This window comes from Loxodonta africana, chromosome 8, assembly GCF_030014295.1.
Source record: "Loxodonta africana isolate mLoxAfr1 chromosome 8, mLoxAfr1.hap2, whole genome shotgun sequence".
NCBI lineage: Eukaryota > Metazoa > Chordata > Mammalia > Proboscidea > Elephantidae > Loxodonta > Loxodonta africana.
In genome coordinates, this window is record NC_087349.1 from 92847126 (window position 1) to 92867517 (window position 20392).

The 20392-nt window shown below is 38.1% G+C and overlaps 1 protein-coding gene across 8 annotated transcripts in view; it reads right to left on the bottom strand.

The window, feature by feature from the left end:
* PDE1C (phosphodiesterase 1C) overlaps positions 1 to 20392 on the bottom strand; it is a 604116-nt gene that overhangs the window by 43560 nt on the left and 540164 nt on the right. For 7 of the 8 annotated variants that reach the window (XR_010322749.1, XM_064290126.1, XM_064290125.1 and 4 more), the window contains one exon: positions 16197 to 16274. The exons of the other annotated variant lie outside the window; for it this stretch is intronic. Coding sequence is in view for 6 of the 7 variants with exons in the window: in XM_064290126.1 (XP_064146196.1) it covers positions 16197 to 16274 (78 nt within the window). In the remaining variant the exon portion in view is untranslated. The remainder of the gene's footprint in view (positions 1 to 16196; positions 16275 to 20392) is intronic. 8 annotated transcript variants of the gene reach the window in all.

Genomic DNA, 20392 nt, shown 5'->3' on the forward strand with positions numbered 1-20392 from the left:
GAATTCTAGGGTCTTAACGGGACCCAAAGGTTGCTGAGGGGAAATCTCCCTCCCTCTCTCTCCACTGCAGTGCACTGATTACAATTTTGGGCTAGATGGTGAGGTCTGTCCTCTGGTTGTGGGTCTCTATCCCCCTCTACCTCCTGGTTAAGGAATGAAGTGAAGGAGCTGGTTAAGGGGAGGAGGAAAGGAGTAAATAATGAAAGTCTGAGTCTTTAAGCTCTGTCTGTGCTCCTTGCCGTTAAGTACAACCAACAGTAAAACAAAAAGAGACAGATGTTCTATAGCTGGGTCTGTGACCCTAGTGACTGTCCAGACCTTTCCAAACACATGCTGTCTCTCCAGTAACTTCTGTTTATGAGTCTCTTAGGGCACTTACCCTAAGGTGCCTAGTATCTGCAGGAAGACACTCCTTGTAAAAAAAAATAGCTCCATTGTGGATAACTTTTTGTGGGAATGAGCACCTGCTATGCAGGCAGCTTTATCATGTTTGTAAGTCACTCCTAGGTTCCTCCTCTCACTCCATCCTTCTCACCTGAACTTCAGATGTTCTGTACCTGGTTTGTTGTACTTTGACTTTATGCATTTGTTTTCAATTTCAATTAAAATTGGGTAGGCATCAGCATGACTACAAAATATATGAACATGAGGGCCCTAAAGACAGACAGAAGAGGCCACTCTGTCTTTACCTGAGATACATACCTTTTTTGTTACAGTCACTTTGAATTTTATTGATTCTAAATTCATGTTGGCTTTTTGGAAGCCATAAAAAGTAGTCAAATCAACTCATCAGACATGGAAGGGACTGGACAATGGGTTGAAGAGAGATGCTGATGAAGAGTGAGCTACTTGTATCAGGTGGACACTTGAGACTGTGTTGGCATCTCCTGTCTGGAGGGGAGATGGGAGGGTAGAGGGGGTTAGAAACTAGCAAAATGGCCACGAAAGGAGAGACTGGAAGGAGGGAGCAGGCTGACTTATTAGGGGGAGAGTAAATGGGAGTATGGAGTAAGGTGTATATAAGCTTATATGTGACAGACTGACTTGATTTGTAAACTTTCACTTAAAGCACAATAAAAATTATTTAAAAAAAAAAAAGTAGTCAAACCCTACCCATCTTTTTAAAGTGATGGACGAAAAGAAAATGGAAAATATTATCACCCAACTTGAGAAAATTCAAGAAGCTAAGTCATCATAATTGCCACCTCCTCATTAGTCCCTTGTCCAAAGACATTCCACATCTCACAGAGGGGAAGGTATGATGGCTTTGAGTCCTGAAGCACATGGTGTATGAATTCACGGAAATGTATTTACTCTAAAGGAATGAGTGATAAAGAATGTTCCAGCAACTGCAGTTGGAGAATGGGAGGTGGAGATTTAAAACAAAGTGGCCTAGTTTATTTATTCCATCTTCACAAGTTGCTCTTGCAAGTCAATGGAGATGCTGCATATGGATCTTAAACCATCTGGTTAAAAGACAGTTGTTTTAAGGAGAGGCTTAAAGTTTAAGTTAACATGACCGGACTCTAAAAATGTGTCCGTCAGTCATAACGTCTATTCCTGGGCTACATGTGGAGCATCCATGAGGCAGGCCTCATAAAAATCTGGCCCTGGACTTTAAGGCAAGTCTGTCATCACTTTTGTTTTTCGTTTTCCTTTGGTTTTATTTTTAAGCCTGATTCAACTATCACTCTGGCTCTAAGAAGTAAGCTGACTTGGCTGAGAACCAAGCTGGGATTGAAAGCCAGGTTTGCAAGTCTCCAAAACTCTACCACAGCTGCCCCCTATGGAGTCAACTTTCAACACAAACAGCAAAGTGATACAGTAAGCAACAGAAAGAACTGTAAAAGGCTAAACAGAAATAATAGTAGTAATAACGGTGAGAAAGAATAAATGTGATTAAACCAAAACCAATTTTAAATGTCAAGTAGAATTTCAATCGGGTTTATGAATGGGTTCTAACTTTGTTTTGCTTTTTAATAATGAGAAAATACTAAGAAAAACATTATTTTAGCAATAGCTCTTAGGTTTTAACTAGACATAGATTTCATTGATCTACATTATAAGTGCATGACACCTATTTTAAACAGCTATCACTAAATCCATGAAAGTATGTGTGCCCACCTTCTCTTTGCCTAAAACAATAAAGGACGTAACAACAGTTGGGTTACTCTAAATTAATTCACTGCATAATACCAATGCTACCATAAACCAGCTAAAATAAAATACTCTGATCGTTTTTCATCCTAGCATAGGTAAAGTGAGAAAGAGAAGGAGGAAGAATAAAGTGGTGGCAATTTCATAACTTCACGAAGCCTTGCCTATGCCATCCTCTCCGGAAATTTACTCATTCAGTCCAAGTGAACAGAATAAAGACAGTACAAAGATGGCAGGGCTTAGGTCCAACTCTCGCCTTCATTTTTTGTCTTTGTTTTAAAGAAGACTGATTTATTTTCTTAGAATACTATGAATTCAAAAATGAATAATCCAACTTTAAATTGATAAACTAGAAAAGATACTAAACAACTCACTTTTTTAAAACACTACACTTAACATGTTGTACAACCATTGACACTATCTTGTCTTTCTTTTAAATCCATGGTATCTGTGCGACCACTGAGAATAATGGCTGTTAAACTTTTCTCCTCTTCTTTGTTGCTTTCTCTCTTCCTTTAGCATACTCTTTCTTTTCAGTTTTAAAATATGTGTCTCTGTACTGTCCCATACTGTTCAAGGTATTTTACTGCTCCTATTTACTCTGTGTTAAAGGAGCCCTGGTAGCACAGCGGTTAAGCACTTGGCTGCTAATCAAAAGGTCAGTGGTTCAAACCCACCAGCTGCTCCACAGGAGAAAGACGTGGTAGTCTGCTTCTTTAAAGATTACAGCCTTGCAAACCCTATGAGGCAGTTCTAGTCTGTCCTGTAGGGTCACTATGAGTCAGATTTTACTCAACAGCAATGGGTTTGGGTTTTGTTTTGTTTTGTTTTTTGGCAGGTGGGGACTCTGTGTTAAGGAGTCCCTGGGTGGCACAAATGGTAAAGCACTTGACTACTAGCCGAAAGGTTGACACTTCAGAAGACAGTCCTGGCAATCTGCTTCCAGAAGGTCATAGCCTTGAAAACCCTATGGAGTGCAGTTCTACTCTGACACATCTGGGTTGCCAGGACTCAGAGTCAACTCCATGGCAACTAACAACAACAACAACTCTGTGTTAAGAGCACAGTACTTTAATACTTAAGGAACGATTGAGACATCTAACTCTCTATGTGCCCCCAGCGCCTTCCCCGCTCTTAAAAGGTAAATAAAACGTCAGGCATCGGCTCCTCCTGTGAGTCCTCTGGGGATAAGTCAGTAGCCCTGATCCATGGAGGTGCAGGTGACGACTGAGTGAAGCACCTTTGTCTGCGTAGAAGAGTTCTGTGGCTCACTGGTCATTGGATCTTCTATTTTTGAAGCCAACAACAAAAAAAAACCAGGGGCCAACAAGACTAAGGAAGTCCTCCAGAGCAAAAAACGAGGCTTGATATTAGACCTGAAACATTTTGACGGCTCTTCATGTTTTTCTCAATTATTTTAGTTCCCAAAAAGCAGCGAAAGAATCAGAATGAATGAAAGGAAAAAAAAAAAGAAACATTTTTCTCATATTTTCACTGTGGCTCCAGGGTATAGAATAAAAGTAGCATATATTGTAAAAGGCTAACACCTATGAAATACAGATGTTGTCACTTGGAGATCAGGGTGCCCTTTGGTGGAGAAAGCTAAAAATAAGTACGGAGGGGGAAAGCTTCAATACTTGCTTGATAGTGCATTTCTAACAGCTCTCCTAGCACTCGGGTGTCTAGAAAAGAAATGGCATTAACGATGTAGGCCGCGCTGGTTCCAGGCTTTGGCACATATTTATTTCAAAGGCAGCAGTTATTTTAAAGAATTTTTTGTACTGATAATAGAATTTCTTTTGACAAATGTATTGTTGCTTATGTTTCTCCAATCCCTTGTATCAAATCTGACAAAATATAATGGCAAAACTGATAAAACATTTATTTCATGATTAATAAAAAGTTGTATTTTTTTTTTTTAAATCTGAATATCAGCATTAAAGAAAAAAGAGAAATCACATTTTCCTCAGTAGTGACAAAATTTTTATCCTCTCTGTCAAACCAGTATCCTTTAAAAATACAATGGCACATTATATAATCGATGTCACTAAATGGCACACGTAGAAATTGTTGAATTGGTGAATGTTTTGCTGATATATTCTCAACAACAATAATATTATACGTATATATATATATATATATAAAGAGTATAACGTCTAGAAGATAGATTGAAACAAGAGAAGTTTATATACAAAAAATTGGACAGGAAAAGTTGTTTTAAAAAGATTAATTTTGTGATTAGCAAAATGTGCATAATATACTTGCACTTGACATTTCTACTATGTAGTTACTTGGTAAGAGACCGGGATCTAAATAAAAAAAAATTGCTATGTAAAAAAGCAGAATTGACATTGAACATTTTCCTTAGTATAACACAATTTAATTTTTTTAAACCCACCGAACTTACTTCACACACATACACACACGCAAATTCAGGTCTAGTTTCAATACTACAAATGTGAATTTCAATCACACAAAAATTTACAAGAGGACAATTGCAGTCTCATGCCCCCTTATTCCTTTATAATCGACCATGAGGATGTCTTTTATATATCCTCCTTGAAAAGCACAAGGACATTCAATGAACCTAAAACTGTATAAAAAATGCATTGGATTATAATGGATGTTTGTAACCAAAAGAGCTAGCCGTTCTGATTCACCATGACTCATCAATGCTAGAATCAGGAGTAAGGAACAGGCTTTGTACTTCTATGCTCCCAAGAGTATAAGTCCACAGGAAAAAAGAAGAGGGATGTTTTTCTGGTTCACCCCATTTGACTACTTGCCACCCACAGATTATGAATTCAATAGAGTCCCCCAAATCCATCCAATAAAATAATTGCATTGGGTTTCAGCATTGCTAACTTCACAATAACTCTTATTGTTGGGTCAACCTACCCAAGAAAGTCAACCTATAGCACCGCTTCCAAAATTAGCTAGAAACTGACATTGAAGTATATCAATCAGTATATAAGCAACAAAACCTTTCAGAGGCTAATTAATGAGGTCTTATCCGGATGCATGAGGTAATATTACAATTCTGTCCTCCATTTACTGACTTTTTGTGCTTTTCCCTTGATAGGAACATCGGAATGGAGTGTTTAAACACTTGGATTATCAATATACTTGAGGGGAAAAAAAAACAATGTATAATGATATGAAAAATAAATATTTCATGCCTCTTCTTGCTAAGCCACAGCCTTTACTCCCTGTTGGTGTTCATGTGTTAATACTTATAAATGTATTAAGTAAATGGGTCACAGGAGTTTTCATAAGTAAATGGCTAGAAGGATGGGATATTAATCAGAACATGTGTGCTTATGATGGCTTATCTTAACTGGGACTCAAGGCACTCCAGATGCTTGGTCCCTACGCACTCATGGAAAACAATCCACAAGGCTGCAGAATTCTCATGTTGATGACAATTCCTTTGTTAAAGAAATTGGCCTACTTTTTCTCAATACAAAGAAGGCTAGGGGAGATACCTTTCCGGAACTAAGAAATAAGGTCATCGTCTGAGAGGGAAATAAGTACAAAACCCAAAGGACGGGATTAACTATTTGTAGAAGCTTCATCAGAGCAGCAGATGTTAATTTTGGTTGTATAATCAATTGTGAAGCATGCTGCAAATCGTTCATTACTAAAAGCAGTTAAGTGGTGAAGTTAGGACGATTTAATTTTAAAATAAATTAGGAAACATTCAAGGTTATTGCTATAGTAGCTCTGCTTTAGGTCTGAGAGGAAAGGATGGGATACCAGTTTATGTTCCCAGAACTGTTCACCACACTTAGCCTATTTTATCCACACAGCCCTTGGCCTATTTTACCAAAACAGCCCTTGATCTGGACACACCTTTGGAGTGGGTGAAGCTTTGAAATCTGGTACACTCAGGTGGAAAAAAAAAAAATCAGAGAACAACTTTGATAACATCTGCTTAAAGACAAGTTTCCTCAAGATTAAACCCCAGAATCACAGTCAAGGATGGCTGAAAGTGAGCAAGAATGATAATCTACTCTAAGGGTATCAACACGTCTGATGCTGAACATGAATGAGGTTGAAAAGGAGGCTAGAAAAGTGGGTGCCACAGAGGAGTGTTCCTTGCCCTCTTGGGATATAGGGCATTCCAGATGGCCCGTATCTATCCATCTCAACAGTGGAGATAGATGTATCAGGATATTCTACCTTGAGGTCACAATTCTTCAATTACCTCCCCATACATTCTCAGCTTGCAAGCAAACTTTGTGATATGATTTGACTTTCCAAGTAAGTTTTGTTTTTGTTTTCAGGAGAGAGTAACTACTGACTGGCCAGTTGACATGAACATTCCAGTGTACACCGAGGATATATTTCACATTGCATATCAGTAAACTGGCAGTCAAAATCATGCATTGGTTGTGAGTATTCATTTCATAATAAACAAGCCCTCTGCAGTATAATCAACACTTCACTCACTGTCTATATGGAACTCCTTGGTCTACCATTGTGAAAGGTTCTTCTCGTCTTTACAGTAAAGCCTCTCTCTCTAATCATCAAATATGTCCTGCGCTCCCAGGTGAAGATAGCATTGCTTGTTCCCCAGAAAAGACAATTCTTACATTCTGAACAAAATGATGAATAGCAAAGTGAATTTCATTTCAAAACTTCAAAGAATTCCAAAAAAGTGCCATAATCTCTGCCGTGCAAATTGTCTTATGCATAGCTTATGCAACATGAACTGGAGTAGAAGTTTGAACTAAGATGGCCATTAATACTACCATACCCTGTGAATTTTAGTGGACCCATTAGAACTCTGACAAAATCATATTGACAGTTGCTTAGAAATAAATCGGTCTTTCAGATAATAGGAAAAGTATTAATGAATACAAAATGCCCTGTAAAATTCCCAAAGCTAGGGTATATGGAACTGATTGAAATATTAGTGCACTAAAAATGAGTATTTAAGTGTTGCTATGGTTTTTCATGAGAGTCCCTGGATGAACTGTTAATGTGCTCACCCACTAACTGAAAGACTGAAAGTCTGAGTCCACCTCTGGACTTAATGTACATTAAGAAAGGCATAGTGATCTACTTTTTAAAAATCAGCCATTGAAAGCCCTTTGGAGCACAGTTCTACTCTGATTCACATGGGATCTCCATGAGTTTGGAGCTGATTAGAGGGCAAGAGGTTTCCTTGCTTTTTAATGGCTTTTGGTTACTAGTGCTAAAATGAGGCATCAACTAGAGGCAAAGGCTTTGATGAGTTTGAAATAGGGCGATTCTTTATTCCGGGGTATAAAGACAGCCTGAGGCCACTGACCTGAGTGGCACGGGGAAAAATATCTGGAAGAAAGAATGAGTTGAGTTTGATTCCCTGAGATGAGAATAGTGGGACGAAGGTATGTGTACAGATATGAAAACTGATGATGGTCTCAGTGTCTATACAGCTAATGAACGCATGCTTCCTGAGTAATGGTAAATGTGCCATTGCTTTTGTTGCTTCTCAAAGTCCTGTACACGAACCTAAGTCAAACAATATATGTCTATCTACGAGCACCCTGCTGATGGTTTCCTCCCTGAATCTGCAGAGAAAGTCACGCTCCCAAGCTTGCACAGGTTCCATCTATTGCTCACCATCAGCTCCATGGCAGAACAGGTCCTGACACTCACCTGCAGGCCATAACAGGAGCCCCATCTTTGAGGCAACTTACAAACATTTTTCAACTATAAATATAGACTTTAAGTACAAATCAAGTGTAAAGATTCAGACTTTTATCTTTCCATTGTTCTATATTTTACTTGGATCCCCAGTCAACACCCAAGGAAGCAGTAGTCAGGAAATCAAAAGACGCATTGCATTGGGTAAATCTGCTGCAAAGGACCTCTTTAAACTGTTGAAAAGCAAAGATGTCACCCTGAAGACTAAGGTGCGCCTGACCCAAGCCATGGTATTTTCAATCACATCGTATGCATGTGAAAGCTGGACAATGAATAAGGAAGACCAAAGAAGAGTTGACACCTTTGAATTGTGGTGTTAGTGAAGAATATTGAATATACCATGAACTGCCAAAAGAACGAACAAATCTGTCTTAGAGGAAGTACAACCAGAATGCTCCTTAAAAGCAAGGATGGTGAGACTGCGTCTTACATACTTTGGATATATTGTCAGGAGGGACCAGTTCCTAGAGAAGAATATTACACTTCATAAAATACAGGGTGAGTGGGAAAAAGGAAGGCCCTAACAAGATGGATGGACACAGTGACTGCAACAATGTGCCCAAGCATAACAACGACTGTAAGGATGGGGCAGAGCTGGGCAGTGTTTCCTTCTGTGGTACATAGGGTGGCTGCGAGTCAGAACCAACTCAACGGCACCTAACAACGACGACAACATTCATGTTATCTATTTCATCTTGAGTGAGTTTGAGTAGTTTTTTTGTCGTTTAAGGAACTTGTTCACTTCATAAAAATTGTCAAGTTTACTGGCATAAAGACGCTCATATTACTTTATTATCCTTTTAATATGTATAAAATCTGTAGTGACGCAACTTCTCTCATTTCTGATACTAATAATTTGTGTTTTCGCTCTCTTTTCCGTAAACAGTCTAGCTAAAGGTTAATAAATCTTATTAATCACTGTTGTTGACATTCTCTAATTTTTTTCTTTTGCTTTGTTTTCTATTTCATTTATTTCTGATCCGATCTTTATTATCTCCTTTCTTGGGCTTGCTTTTGGTTTAGTTTGCCTTCTTTTTCTAGTTATTTAAGATGGAATTTGAGGTCATTGATTTGAGATCTTTTTTCTTTTCTAACAACATAGGCATTTAGCGTTGTAATTTACCCCCTAAATACTGCTTTTGCAGCATGACAGAAATTTTGATATGTTGCATTTTTTATTTTCATTCAGTTCAAAATACTTTCTAACTTCCATTTTGATTTCTACTTTGACCTAAGGGTTATTTAGAAATGTAATGTTTAGTTTCCAAGCATTTGGGAGATTTTCCAGAGACAGTTCTGTTATTGATTTCTAATTTAATTTCATTGTGGTCTGTGAACATATCTGGTATGACTTCAGTCCTTTTGAATATATTGAAACTTGTGCTATGCCCCAGAATATGGTCTATCCTGGAAACTGTTCTGTTTGCATTTGAAAAGAACGTGTATTCTCCTACTGTTGTGTGTTCTATAAATATCAATTAGATCAAACTGGTAATAGCGTTATTCTAGAGGACTTGAAGCAGTTACTAATGAAGATCAAAGACCACAGTCTTCAGTATGGATTACACCTCAATATAAAGAAAACAAAAATTCTCACAACTGGACCAATGAGCAACCTCATGATAAATGGAGAAAAGATTGAAGCTGTCAAGGATTTTATTTTACTTGGATCCACAATCAACAGCCATGGAAGCAGCAGTCAAGAAATCAAAAGACGCATTGCATTGGGTAAATCTGCTGCGAAGGACCTCTTCAAAGTGTTGAGGAGCAAAGATGTCACCCTGAAGACTAAGGTGCACCTGACCCAAGCCATGGTATTTCCAATCATATCGTATGCATGTGAAAGCTGGACTATGAATAAGGAAAACCGAAGAAGAGTTGATGCCTTTGAATTGTGGTGTTGGCGAAGAATATTGAATATACCATGGACTCCCAAAAGAATGAACAAATCTGTCTTGGAAGAAGTAAAACCAGAATGCTCCTTAGAGGCAAGGATGGCAAGACTGCATCTTACATACTTTGGACATGTTGTCAGGAGGGATCAGTCCCTGGAGAAGGACATCATGCTTGGCAGAGTGCAGGGTCAGTGGAAAAGAGGAAGACCCTCAATGAGGTGGACTGACACAGTGGCTGCAACAATGAGCTCAAGCATAACCACGATTGTAAGGATGGCGCAGGACCGGGCAGTGTTTCGTTCTGTTGTGCATAGGGTTGCTATGAGTCGGAACTGACTCGACGGCACCTAACACAACAACAACAGTCTTCTATTCCTTGCTGTTTTTTTTGTCTACTTATTCTATCAACTACTGACAAAGGAATAATATTAATATTTCTCACTAAAATTGTGAATCATCTTCAGTTTTGTTTTGCAGTTCACATCATATACTTTGGTGCATAAATATAAATGATTATTACAACTTCTTGATGAATGGACCACTTATTATGAACTAACTTTTTTTAAACCCTAGTGATAGTCAGGAAATCCTGGTGGCGTAGTGGTTAAGAGCTACAGCTGCTAATCAAAAGACTGGCAGTTCGAATCCATCAGGTGATCCTTAGAAACCCTATGAGGCAGTTCTACCCTGTCCTTTAGGGTTGCTATGGGTCGGAATTGACTTGACAGCAACGGGGAATAATGATAGTCATTGTTCTGAAATCCACTTTGTCAGACATTAATGTAACCACTTCAGTTTTTCTTTTTATTAGTGTTAACATGGTATATTAATTTCCATCCTTCTTAGCTATGTGTGTATTTATGTATAACGTTAGTTTCTTATAAGCAGAATATGGTTGGGTCTTCCATCCGAAAATCTCTGCCTTTTACTTGGGGAGTTCAGACAACTACCTTAATGTAATTTGTGATATGCTTAGTTTTAAGTCTATCATCTTGCTATTTGTTTTCTCTTTGTCTCATCTGTTCTTTGCTACCTTTTAATTTATTTATTTGCCTTCTTTTGGATTAATTACTTTTATTATTCCATTTTTATCTCTTTTGTCAGCTTATTAGCTATACATCTTTGGTTTGTTATTTTAGTGCTTGATTTAGAGCTTATAATACAGGTCTTCAACTTATCTCTATCTATCTTCAAGTGATATTATACCACTTCATGTATAGCATTAAAACCTTAAAATATTATACTTCCATTTCTCCACTCATGGCCTCTATGTTATTATTGTCAAGCATTTTAGTTTTACATGTTATAAACCCCATACTACATTGTTATTATTTTTGTTTAAGTAATCCACTATATTTTAAAGATATTTAAATAATATTAAAATTTTACGTATTTATCTATGTAGCTACCATTTCTAGCACTCTTCAATTTTTTGTGTAGGCCCATATTTCCATCTGGTTTCCTTTCTGATTTTCTTCAATATTTCTTGTAATGTAGGTCTACTGGTGATGAATTCTTTCAGCTTCTGTATGTCTGAAAACATTTTTATTTCATCTTTGTTTCTGAAAGATACTTTTGTTGGGTATACAATTCTTGGTTTAGTTTTTTTTTTTTTTTCTTTCAGCTCTCTAAAGATGAACTAAAGATGTTGCTCCACTGTCTTCTTGTTTGCATTGTTTCTGATAAGAAATCTACTATCATCCTTATCTTTGTTCATCTATATATAATGTGTTTTCCTTCTGGCTGCTTTTTCAGTTTTCATGAGTGGTTTTGAGTAATTTGATTACAATGTCTTGGCTTAGTTTCAAGTTTCTTGTGCTTGGGCTTTTTTTGCACTTCTTGGACCTACAGCTTATAGTTTTCATCTTTTGGCAAGATTTTAGCCACTGTTTCTTGAAGTAAATTTTTTCTTCCTTCTTCTCTCTCCTCTACCTTGGGGACTCCAATTATACACGAATTAGGCTACTTGAAAGTGTCCTACAGCTTACTGATGCTCTTTACAATAATTTTTATTCTATTTTATTTTTGTGTTTCATTTTGGATAGCTTCCATTGCTAATGTTTTCAATACTTTTTCCTTCTGCAATATCTAATCCCATCCAGTGTATTTACCATCAATCCTACCATATGCTATGCTTTACTAACATCCACTGTTTATTTTTCATTTCAGACATTGTATTTTTCATTTTTAGAAGTTCAATTTGGGTCTTTTTTTTATATATATATATCTTTCATCTCTCTCCTTAAAACTGAACATATAGGTTACAATTATAATAATTGTTTCAATGCCCTTTACTGCTAGTTTTAACATTTGTTCCAGTTCCGGACAGGTTTCAATTGATTGACTTCCCTTCTCCTTATGGGCAGTGTTTTCTTGTTCTTTGCATGTCACGTACACTTTGGTTGGATTACAGACATTGTGAATTTTCCCTGGTTGGGTGTTGAATATTTTTGTATTCTGAACTTGTGCTTTATTCTAGGATGAGCTTTATTCAATCAAGTTATTTAGTTGAATGCAATTAAGCTACTTGGAAACATCTTGATCCTTTTAGGTCTTGCTTTTAAGATTTGCTAGGTGGAACCTGGAGCCCTGGTGGCGGTGTTTAAGAGCTACAGCTACACGTCAAAGGTGGGCAGTTCAAATCCACTAGCTGCTCCTCGGAAACCCTATGGGGCAGTTCTACTCTGTCCTATAGGGTCATGAGTTGGAATTGACTTGAAGGCAATGGGTGTGGTTTAGGTGGAACCAGAGCAGCATTTAGCCTATAGCTAATTATTCTCCACTACAAAGGCAAAAAAAGACAACTATAAATATTCTACACAATGTCCCTTAGATTATGAGTTATTCCAGTTTGACTAGTAGGAACAGGCATTTTTGCCCTCTCTGTGTGAGCATGGGGACTGTTTCCTCTAATCTTCTCAGATGGTTCTTTCGTGGTCTCTGCTGAACATTCAAGAGGCACCCTCTTCAGATCTTTGAAACTCTATCTCTCTGGAGCGCTCTCCTCTCTGGTACTTTATCCTGTGAATTTTAGCCATCTTGGTCTCCCTGGGCTCTTTCTTATACAATTTCTTAACTCAGGGAATCTACCAAATCCTCCTAAATCCCCCAGCCTCTATGACACCTGGAAACCTTCTCAAGGTAGAAAACTGGGGCAAGTATGGAGCTCACTTCAATCAATTTCTCTCTCTCAAAAATCACTGTCCATCGTTGCTTCATGTCTGATGTCCAGTGTGTTGCTGCTGTCATTGTTGGTTCAGGTGGGAAAGTAAATCTAGTTCTTATTGCTCCATCTTTGGCAGCAGTGTGCATCCATAGATTGTCTTTTGTCCACCCTTTCCACTATTCACAACTGACTTTTAAATTCCATGGACCAACATCTGTAATCGTTACAATTCCCAGAGCACTCAATGAAAGAGACCCCTGCTGAACTCACTTCCTGGGGTTTGGCTAATAACACTGCAGCCCTAGTTATAATCAACCTTTTGAAAGGCACAAGGGGTGGATGTCTCCTGTATCTCTGTTAATATGGTCAAGTGATGTTAAGGAACTATCATATGAGTTGGAGTCGACTCGATGGCAATAGGTTTGGGTTTTATAGGTTTTATGATAAATTATGGCAGGCCCATGAAGTTATTTTGCTACAAACATGGCTAGAAACACAATCGAAAGAATTCATTTGTGTAGAACACCACATGTCTCCCAATGACAGAGGAAAAGTTTCGCCACTGTGAGAATTTTGGCTCAGAAACCCAGACCTCTTTATGTTAGTACATTTCTCCCTAGGGGTAAGCAAGGTACTTTCAAAGGACATTCATTCTTTGAAGTCAGTTGGAAAATTAGTGCTGCAGGGCACTAAATAGCACCTCAATGACCTGACAGAGATAATGTACAACTGCAATGTGTTCATTTTGCCAGGAGGTAATTTACTCTTTTAGCACATGCTGCTTCCCTTTGTGTGTACCCCAGCCCATGGGAGTTTGGGAATAACCAACTGCAGACCAGTTTCCATTGGTTTCTCTCTGAATGCTCACAATTCTGCAGCTTTAAATCATAGTGGGTTTGATCATATTGGGCTTTGAATTGTGCCTGGATACTCCTTCCCAAACAGTAGAGAGTGCTGGTTACCGATGTTTTCCAGGAGTCACATCAGATAGATGTAGGGCATTAAAAATAGTTAAATTGACTCCCTTTGGCCATCAGATGTAATAAGATCCATTAAAAATAAATGTTCAAAATATATCTGGTTATTTTTACATAGTTTTAAAAAATCAACATATCTACTGATCTACAGATTCTTCTTTTCTTTTTTTTCTTTTCTAAAGTAAGAGGGCTTTAATAACCAAGAGGTAAGGGGTAGGTGAGAATGATTAAATTCTTCTCCACAAGAAGCCACCAAGAATTAACTTCAGTTCTGGTAAAGGTTTTAGACAAAGAGTGTACAAGTTACGGAAACCCTCTAAGTCCTGATGATACCAAGGCAGTGATGATGACTGATGCCATGTCAGTCAATCAATGAAGTTAAAACATAAAAGTTGTTCATACTCATGTTTTCGCACAAACTTGCAAGTATATGGACATATCATGCCCCACTTAAGGTAGTGAAATGTTGGGGTCATGGAGGGCAAAGGAGATAGATGTCAGAGAAGGTCTATCCTTTATTTACTGTAGCCTGAGATCAAGAATCCTGGTCATTAAACAATCGAGCTTTATACTTATTTGTTCAAAAGAGTATAGTATCTAGTTTACTGTCAAACTCTGCCCTCCAAAAAACTGTTTAAAATATTTGAGAATAATTCAGTTAAAAGGGAAAAGGTAATACAATACGGCTTTATAAAGGTAATAAAATTTGAGCCACAGTGTACACAACACAAAATTATAGCACAGTATCTGCTACTAAATGCAGTAAGAACCAAGGCCCCATGTTAAAGATTTGGGATTTGGTTTATTCTGGCCTTTTATGCTATAGAGATGCAGATGAGTAAGTGATGGGTCAGTTGCTAGATTCAGGATAGGCTATATGTTCAGGTGCTGGGCTTATGCCAGACACCATTCTCCTCTACTGTTCATTTTCTGGCTTATCTTGCATTCACTTGGGTCTAATGATGTACATCAAGGAGCCTCCAGTATTTGAACAAACCTTACCCATAACAGAGTGTGCCATATTGAATTCTATTTAGTCTTCGTGTAACTCATTTCTTAGTCACAATCATTAAAGGAGGACACATTCACTAGCTAAGTGGTTCCATTTACATAAACAAATTGGTGAAAAACTGCAGGTATATGCTCCCCAGATATTATGTGATAAGACACCTGGAGTAAATTATTTGAATGGTCTTAAAAGGAAAAGTTTGAGAACTGATTTCATGCATACAAGACGCCATATTATAATAGCTCACGGATGACAGGTATAGAGGCTACTACTTTTATAAAAACCAGGTGAAGAGTTGTGTTCAGATTTCTTTTTATTCAACCTGATTTGGCAATGTTTGTTGTAACCAAATTATTCAAAGAATAGCTCAGCATCAAATACAACGCCTCCAGGGAGGTGTGATTCAAACAGAGTCTGGGACTCTAACAAAAACCACTACTTGAAAAAGTTTGCCTTTAGTTTAACATCATGTACATGTATGGATGAATAACTCATTAGGAATGTTTGAGTAAATAACTAGAAATAACTAGGCCCATGTTGCAAGGGAAACAATGAGATCTATAAAAATGGTGAGGACAGGTTTCTCAATCTAATAGTTTAAAGTCTGGAGGTAATATAATGTGAACTGTCAGGTTTTAGAAAGTGTGAAATGCTGTTCACGAAAAGTAAAATCAGTGCTCAGGAAGTACATTACAGTGTAGGTCCATTCTAACTTTGATTTGGGAGAGTCATCTAAACCCTTGCCTTTAAGACTTGCTCTTGCTGGCCAAACTATTCTACAACCACGTAGGTTCTCCAGGATTTGGGCCTCCCAACATCATGATAATATTAAACAGATCCATGCTTTTTCTTTTTTCCTTCTGACCTAAATTAATAACTCATTCAAAGTAAAAAATGTTAAAGCTGAAAACATAAAACATTTCCTACTTACACTGCAAAATTCACGATCAAGACTTTAAACATTTTAGCAGTATGTGTTATTCCATTTTATTACAATCAGCAAGCCCAGAATCAACCTTTTATAAAGGTTAAAATGAAAAGTATAAGTAGGGAAAGAAAGGAAATAGAATGCATTTGTGATGGAGAAAGCATGGTGGAGGGGAAAAGATGCAATAATAAATCATAAATTATTGAAAAAAGGATGATAAGCAGTACTTTCAAAATGTAGTGAAGTGTTTTTTCAAGATATAACATAAGGATATGTTAACAACCACGACGTCAATTTTGGGTGTAATTGTAACAAGCTTGCATTATATTGCATATTTTATGGAAAAACGTAATGGGAATTATACTCTTACCATCTGTTTTCTTTGAATCATTTCCGACACTGGATTGATCCTTCTTGTCTGACTTATTTTTACCATCTTTCAAGTCACCTGAAAATAATAATCATGACAAAGAGTATATGTATACAGCTGAGAAAGAAATTATAAATATCTTTAAACCTGTCAAGGTAAATATATACATATTTAAAAAAAGTGCAGCATAATTTTATAGTCACTAGGTTTTTTTTTTTTAGGGGTATATGTCTGAGTGTAAGTATTTCTGTAATCACATATGTTAGGTCCTGGAATTTAGATTATAATCCAGAAGTCAAGATGGAAAATTCCTATCAAATAGCACTATACTTCAGTGTCTGTCAGTTTGTCGTACTGTGGGGGCTTGTGTGTTGCTGTGATGCTGGAAGCTATGCCACCGGTATTCAGATACCAGCAGGGTCACCCATGGAGGACAGGTTTCAGCTGAGCTTCCAGACTAAGACAGACTAGGAAGAAGGACCCGGCAGTCTACTTCTGAAAAGCATTAGCCACTGAACACCTTATGAATAGCAGCGGAACACTGTCTGATATAGTGCTGGAAGATGAGCTCCCCAGGATGGGAGCCACTCAGAAGATGACTGGGGAAGAGCTGCCTCCTCAAAGTAAAGTCGACCTTAATGATGTGGATGGAGTAAAGCTTTTGGGACCTTCATTTGCTGATGTGGCATGACTCAAAATGAGAAGAAACAGCTGCAAACATCCATTAATAACTGGAACCTGGAATGTACAAAGCATGAATCTAGGAAAATTACAAATCATCAAAAATGAAATAGAATGCATAAACATCGATATCCTAGGCATTAGTGAGCTGAAATGGACTGGTATTGGCCATTTTGAATCAGACAATCATATAGTCCACTATGCTGGGAATGACAACTCGAAGGGGAATGGTGTTGCATTCATCATCAAAAAAAACGTTTCAAGATCTACCCTGAAGTACAACGCTGTCAGTGATAGGATAATAACCATACACCTACAAGGAAGGCCAGTTAATACGACTATTATTCAAATTTATGCACCAACCACTAGGGCCAAAGATGAAGAAAGAGAAGATTTTTAGCAGCTGCTGCAGTCTGAAATTGATCGAACATGCAATCAAGATGCATCGATAATTACTGTCGAATGGAATGCAAAAGTTGGCAACAAAGAAGAAGGATCAGTAGTTGGAAAATATGGCCTTGGTGATAGAAACAATACCAGAGATCGAATGATAGAATTTTGCAAGACCAACGACTTCTTCATTGCAAATACCTTCTTTCACCAACATAAACGATGAATATACACATGGACCTCGCCAGATGGAACACACAGAAATCAAATTGACTACATCTGTGGAAAGAGACAACGGAAAAGCTCAATATCATCAGTCAGAACAAGGCCAAGGGCTGACTGTGGAACAGACCACCAATTGCTCATATGCAAGTTCATGCTGAAACTGAAGAAAATCAGAGCAAGTCCACGAGGGCCAAAATATGACCTTGAATATATCCCACATGAATTTAGAGATCATCTCGAGAATAGATTTGACTCATTGAACACTAGTGACCAAAGACCAGACGAGCTGTGGAATGACATCAAGGACATCATACATGAAAAAAGCAAAAGGTCACTGAAAAGACAGGAAAGAAAGAAAAGACCAAGATGGATGTTAGAGGAGACTCCGAAACTTGCTCTTGAGCGTCGGGCAGCTAAAGTAAAAGGAAGAATTGATGAAGTAAAAGAATTGAACAAAAGATTTCAAAGGGCCTCTTGAGAAGAAATAGTAAAGTATTATAATGACATGTGCAAAGAGCTGGAGATGGAAAACTGAAAGGGAAGAACACGCTCGGCATTTCTCAAGTTGAAAGAACTGAAGAAAAAATTCAAGCCTCGAGTTGCAATAGTGAAGGATTCTATGAGGAAAATATTAAATGACGCAGGAAGCATCAACAGAAGATGGAAGGAATACACAGAGTCATTATACCAAAAAGAATTAGTCGATATTCAACCATTTCAAGAGGTGGCATATGATCAGGAACTGATGGTACTGAAGGAAGAAGTCCAAGCTGCTCTGAAGGCACTGGCGAAAAACAAGGCTCCAGGAATTGATGGAATATCAATTGAAATGTTTCAACAAACAGATCCAACGCTGGAGGTCCTCACTCGTCTATGCCAAGAAATATGGAAGACAGCTTCCTGGACAACTGACTGGAAGAGATCCATATTTATGCCTATTCCCAAGAAAGGTGATCCAACCGAATGTGGAAATTATAGAACAATATCATTAATATCACACACAAACAAAATTTTGCTGAAGATCATTCAAAAACAGCTGCAGCAGTATATCGACAGGGAACTGCCAGAAATTCAGGCCAGTTTCAGAAGAGGATGTGGAACCATGGGTATCATTGCTGATGTCAGATGGATCCTGGCTGAAAGCAGAAAATACCAGAAGAATGTTTACCTCTGTTTTATTGACTATGCAAAGGCATTCGACTCTGTGGATCATAACAAACTATGGATAACACTGCAAAGAATGGGAATTCCAGAACACTTAATTGTGCTCATGAGGAACCTTTACAAAGATTAAGAGGCAGTTGTTCGGACAGAACAAGGGGATACTGATTGGTTTAAAGTCAGGAAAGGTGTGCGTCAGGGTTGTATTCTTTCACCATACCTACTTAATCTGTATGCTGAACAAATAATCCGAGAAGCTGGACTATATGAAGAAGAACGGGGCGTCAGGATTGGAGGAAGGCTCGTTAACAACCTACGTTATGCAGATGACACAACCTTGCTTGCTGAAAGTGAAGAGGACTTGAAGCACTTACTAATGAAGATCAAAGACCACAGTCTTCAGTATGGATTACACTTCAACATAAAGAAAACAAAAATCCTCACAACTGGACCAATGAGCACCATCATGATAAACGGAGAAAAGATTGAAGTTGTCAAGGATTTCATTTTACTTGGATCCATAATCAACAGCCATGGAAGCAGCAGTCAAGAAACCAAAAGACGCATTGCATTGGGTAAATCTGCTGCAGAGGACCTCTTCAAAGTGTTGAAGAGCAAAGATGTCACCTTGAAGACTAAGATGCACCTGACCCAAGCCATGGTATTTTCAATCACATCATATGCATGTGAAAGCTGGACAACAAATAAGGAAGGCCAAAGAAGAACTGACGCCTTTGAATGGTGGTGTTGGTGAAGAAAATTGAATATACCATGGACTGCCAAAAGAACGGAAACCCTAGTGGCATAGTGGTTAAGTGCTACGGCCACTAACCAAAGGGTCAGTAGTTCGAATCCTTGGAAACTCTATGGGGCAGTTCTACTCTGTCCTATAGGGTCGCTATGAGTCAGAATTGACTCGATGGCACTGGGTTTGGTTTTTTTTGGGTTTTGCCAAAAGAACAAACAAATCCGTCTTAGAAGAAGTGTGGCCAGAATGCTCCTTAGAGGCAAGGATGGTGAGACTGCATCTTATATACTTTGGACATGTTGTTAGGAGGGATCAGTCCCTGGAGAAGGACATCATGCTTGGCAGAGTACGGGGTCAGCGGAAAAGGGGAAGACCCTCAACAAGGTGGATTGACACAGTGGCTGCAACAATGAGCTCAAGTATAACAACGATTGTTAGGATGGCGCAGGACCGGGCAGTGTTTCGTTCTGTTGTGCATAGGGTTGCTATGAGTCGGAACTGACTCGACGGCACCTAACAACAACAACAACATACTTCAGTCAGCGATGTTCATCATTCAAAAAAGGTAGTTCAGCTTTACTGTCAGGCTGTGGAGTAAGGAAAAACTTGGGTTAAGTGTAAACTCTATCAATTAGTAGCTTTTCACTTTCCTGGATGTTCTTACCTATCTTATAGACATATTATGAGGAAAAAATTAATGTAAAATATTGAATGTGGTATCTGACACATCACTCAATGACAGTTATTCTAAAACAGAGCTATAAATGGTATCCTAATTAACGAGCTCATTGAATTACACTTTTGTTGTTGCTGATTTCAAAATGTTTGTATTCATCCTCCTGCTCAGACATTATAGAACTCTAATGGTATGTGAGAGCTTGTGGTACATTTCACAGAGTTATCATTTTTCATTGTGTCCAACTTGGCCAATAGCAGAAATCTGGCTCAAATTATTATTCTTGGAAAGCAAATTCTGAGGTCACAAAAGACT